The sequence below is a fragment of the Cebus imitator genome, unplaced genomic scaffold (genome assembly GCF_001604975.1).
Source record: "Cebus imitator isolate Cc_AM_T3 unplaced genomic scaffold, Cebus_imitator-1.0 Scaffold54, whole genome shotgun sequence".
In the NCBI taxonomy this organism is placed as follows: Eukaryota; Metazoa; Chordata; class Mammalia; order Primates; family Cebidae; genus Cebus; species Cebus imitator.
This window is the reverse complement of record NW_016107369.1, coordinates 1,388,661-1,392,529: the sequence shown is the minus strand read 5'-3', so window position 1 is coordinate 1,392,529 and position 3,869 is coordinate 1,388,661. Positions and strand designations below refer to the sequence as shown.

The 3,869-nt window shown below is 39.6% G+C and overlaps 1 protein-coding gene across 1 annotated transcript in view; it reads right to left on the bottom strand.

Moving 5' to 3' along the window:
• The window catches only part of SNW1 (SNW domain containing 1), a 41,607-nt gene that overhangs the window by 17,312 nt on the left and 20,426 nt on the right, over positions 1-3,869 (bottom strand). Inside the window, exons 4-7 of the mRNA XM_017528532.2 lie at positions 3,154-3,249; positions 2,966-3,072; positions 1,191-1,295; positions 485-554 (exon numbers count right to left, since the gene is read on the bottom strand). Of these exons, the coding sequence (XP_017384021.1) occupies positions 485-554; positions 1,191-1,295; positions 2,966-3,072; positions 3,154-3,249 (378 nt within the window). The remainder of the gene's footprint in view (positions 1-484; positions 555-1,190; positions 1,296-2,965; positions 3,073-3,153; positions 3,250-3,869) is intronic.

The following is a 3,869-nucleotide window of genomic DNA, read 5'->3' as shown; positions in this document are numbered from 1 at the left end:
TTTTTTAGTAGAGATGGGGTTTCTCCATGTTGGTCAGGCTGGTCTCGAACACCCGACCTCAGATAATCCGCCTGCCTCTGCCTCCCAAAGTGCTGGTATTACGGGTGTGAGCCACTGTGCCCAGCCGATGTGACTTCTTTTGGATGAAAAACTGCTCTTTGGAGTAACAAAACATATCTTAAAAGTCACTCAAATTATCAGAGACCTAATGAACCAATATATTCACTTCCTGTAACATCTTTTTAAGTGAAACAGCAGACCCTGTCCATTCCATTAAAAGTAGGATTTGGGTTACTAATAACAAAACTTATAGCTAACATGTTATATAAATTCTCATAAGCGTTCTTGATACTTCATCTTGAAAAATAAAAAAAGAAACTACAAGTCAGTGTGGTGACATGTACCTGTATAGGTATCGGGAAATTATCTATAAAATTAATAATCATGAGTAGAAAAAAAGATTTTAGACTACAGCAAAGAATACCTTTCGGCTAGGAGAATGCATGACCGGTGCAGGAGGAGAAGGTGGTCCCCGGGGAATTTTCTTATTAATCCTGAAGTATAAATCAAAACACAACCAGAGAGTGATATAGTTTCCTCCCTTTTAGTCATCACATCAAGTCTCCCCTCCTTTTTTTTCTTGCATAAAAGTTTCAAACATAGACAAAAACAGAGGCTGTATAATGATATGCACTTACCACTCTACTATGACAATGAATAAAATATGGCCAACTTTGTCATCATTGTTACCCCACCTCCCAACATTATTGTCATTTTACAGAGTAATATAACTTTTTTCATTTTAAAAAGCACCTTTATTGAGATAATTGACATTTAATTAACTGTACATATTTAAAGTATACAATTTGATTAGATTTTGACACAAATAAGCGCCTGTGAAATCATCATCACAATCAAGATGGTGAACATACCTGTCATCCCCAGAAGTTTCTGCTTGCCCCTTGCCTATTCCTCTTGTCCCTCCCATCTCCTGTTTGTCCCTACCTCCTTCCCCAGAGGGATTCACTGATCTTTCTGTCACTACAGGTTAGTTTGCATTTCCTAGAGTTTTATATAAATGGAATCATATTGTATGTACTTGTTTTGCCTGGCTTCCTTCACTCAGCATAATTGTTTTGAGATTCATCCATGTTTTTGTGTGTATTAGTAGCCTCCTTCTTTTTACTTACTTGAACCTTGGAGGCTCCATTGGATCTTTCTGCATTTCTACCATCCGAATAACCCTCTGTTTAGCTCCAGAGTTGAAAGCCACTCCTTGCTGCGATGGTGTGTATCTGAAGAAAGCAGATAAAAACTAAAGGTGTAACTAGTTCAAGCTTTCAGAAGGCATTTTCCTTCTGTTACAACCTTAAGCTAGATACATTTTCAATTCCTTTCACAATGTATTAATAGAAAATGAACAATATATTTAGACAAAGCAGACAGCAAGAGAGATAAAAGAACAGAAATTATGAGTTACAGATAAAAGACAAACTTGAGTGGTATTAGTGTGCAGATAACCCATCCTCATACATTTTCCAACACTGAAGATGCAGTGTTCAGTTTCACAGATAAGCAGTTTAGAAACAGTACCTATTTGGTATGCCTGCATCTGGGGAAAAAACACTCATAATAATCCCAGCAGGCAACTTACAGTTAGAAGTTTTTGATTAATCATAGGTTATAAAACAGAGAAAAGAATAATAACAGCAGCCCTACGAGCTCTGAATTTTCCCCTAATATATGTATGTGATTCATCTCTATGCAAAGATTCAGTCAAGTGAAACACCTCAAAATTTAGAAGTATTATAAAGGTATCTATTACCGATAAATGGAAAACTATAAATAATAATTGTGATTTAGGTCATATACTACAGTTGACTGTTAATTTCTAAAAACAAAAAATGTATTTTGAAAATAGCATAGGGCCGGGCCAGTTGGCTCACGCCTGTAATCCCAGCACTTTGGGAGGCTGAGGTGGGCGGATCATCTGAGGTCAGGAGTTTGAGACCAGCCTGGCCAAAATGGTAAAACCCCATCTCCACCAAAAATACAAAAATTAGCTGAGCATGGTGGTACATGCCTGCAATCCCAGCTACTTGGAAGACTGAGGCAGGAGAATCACTTGAACCCAGGAGGCAGAGGTGGCAGTGAACCAAGACCATGCCACTGCACTGCAGCCTGGGTGACAGAGACTCTGTCTCAAAAAAACAAAAAAAACAAAAATATAGCATAGGCTGGGCACAGTGGCTCACGCCTGTAATCCCAGAACTTTGGGAAGCCGAAGAGGGTGGACCATTTGAGGTCAGAAGTTTGAGACTAGCCTGGCCAACACAGTGAAACCCTGTCTCTACTGAAAATACAAAAATTAGCTGGACATGATGGTGGGCACCTGTAATCCCAGCTACTCAGGAGGTTGAGGCAGAAGAATCTCTGTGGAGGCAGAGATTGCAGTGAGTCAAGATCACACCATTGTACTCCAGCCTGGGCAACAGAGCAAGACTCTATCTCCAAAAAAAAAAGCATAAAAAGAGGCCAAGTGTGGTGGCTCACATCTGTAATCTTAGCACTTTGGGATGACAAGGCAGGAGGATTGTTTGGGTCCAGGAGTTCGAGAATAGCTTGAGCATCATGGTGAGACCTCGTCTCTACAAAACATTAAAATATTAGCCAGGTACGGTGGTATCAAGGCAGGAGGATCACTTGAGCCCAGGAGGTCAGGCTGCAGTGAGCTGTGAGGGTGTCACTGCACTCCAGCCTGGGCAACAGAGTGCTTATCTCAAATAAACAAACAAAAAACAAAGTGGACAACTTAAATTCTGCTTTCAATTGTCTATAAAGACAATAGACAGGCTTCAAGTCATTATTCAAAACAATGCATTATAATAGTTGCTAAGTGGGTTAGTGACTCCCCAAGCTGAATCGAGTACAAAATGAAACTAAGTCTTCTTGGCAAGATTCATACCGGATATACTGAGCAGGAGCCAGTTTGTCAGCTGCCCGAACTGGCATGGCTGCAGCAACCTTCTGTGATACAGATTTTTCTAAGGCTACTCTTGTCTTTTCTGTTATCTGAAATAGGAAACATCACATTGAGAGTTTGGAAGTTAATCAGGATGTAAAGAGTCATCAAATACATCAATTCCCCATTACCTCTTTAATAGCTTCTTCATCTGGCCTTTGCAGGTCTGGGTCATCTGCATTCATAACCTCCTTTGGAACCAGGTCAGTGTATTTGCTGTAAATGACCTAAAATGTTCAGACACAAGTAGGCTTAAGAAAAGCAAACAATGAAAAGAAACCTCATTAAGGCACTTGAGATGTCAACACGTCCTCTCAGTAGACTTAAAAATTTGGGACGTTCAGATTTTGTCTTTTACATTTTAAAACCAAGGAAGCTTAAAATATATATACACAAATTGCTACCCTGGCTATAAGTTAATAATTTTCCCTTGACCTCATGCATTTAAATTATTTAAGATCTCCTAATCAAGTCAGTATCCAAATAAACTGTGCCAACAAAATCATGCATTGATGATCTCTATTTTTGAGGCTCACTAGGACTTGAAATTAATGATAATAGAAATTGCCTATAGCACCATTATCTTGGATTACAAACTCATCAGAATTTAAGTCAGGTTACCAAATATTATTTCCAAATTCACTGGGCCTGGAAAATTTTATTGACCTCATCCTACTTATAACGCTTCTCTTTTCTGCCATCAACTCTATTCACAGACTAAGAAAATAAACATGTGCCAGCCGGGCGCGGTGGCTCAAGCCTGTAATCCCAGCACTGTGGGAGGCCGAGGCGGGTGGATCACGAGGTCAAGAGATCGAGACCATCCTGGTCAACATGGTGAAACCCC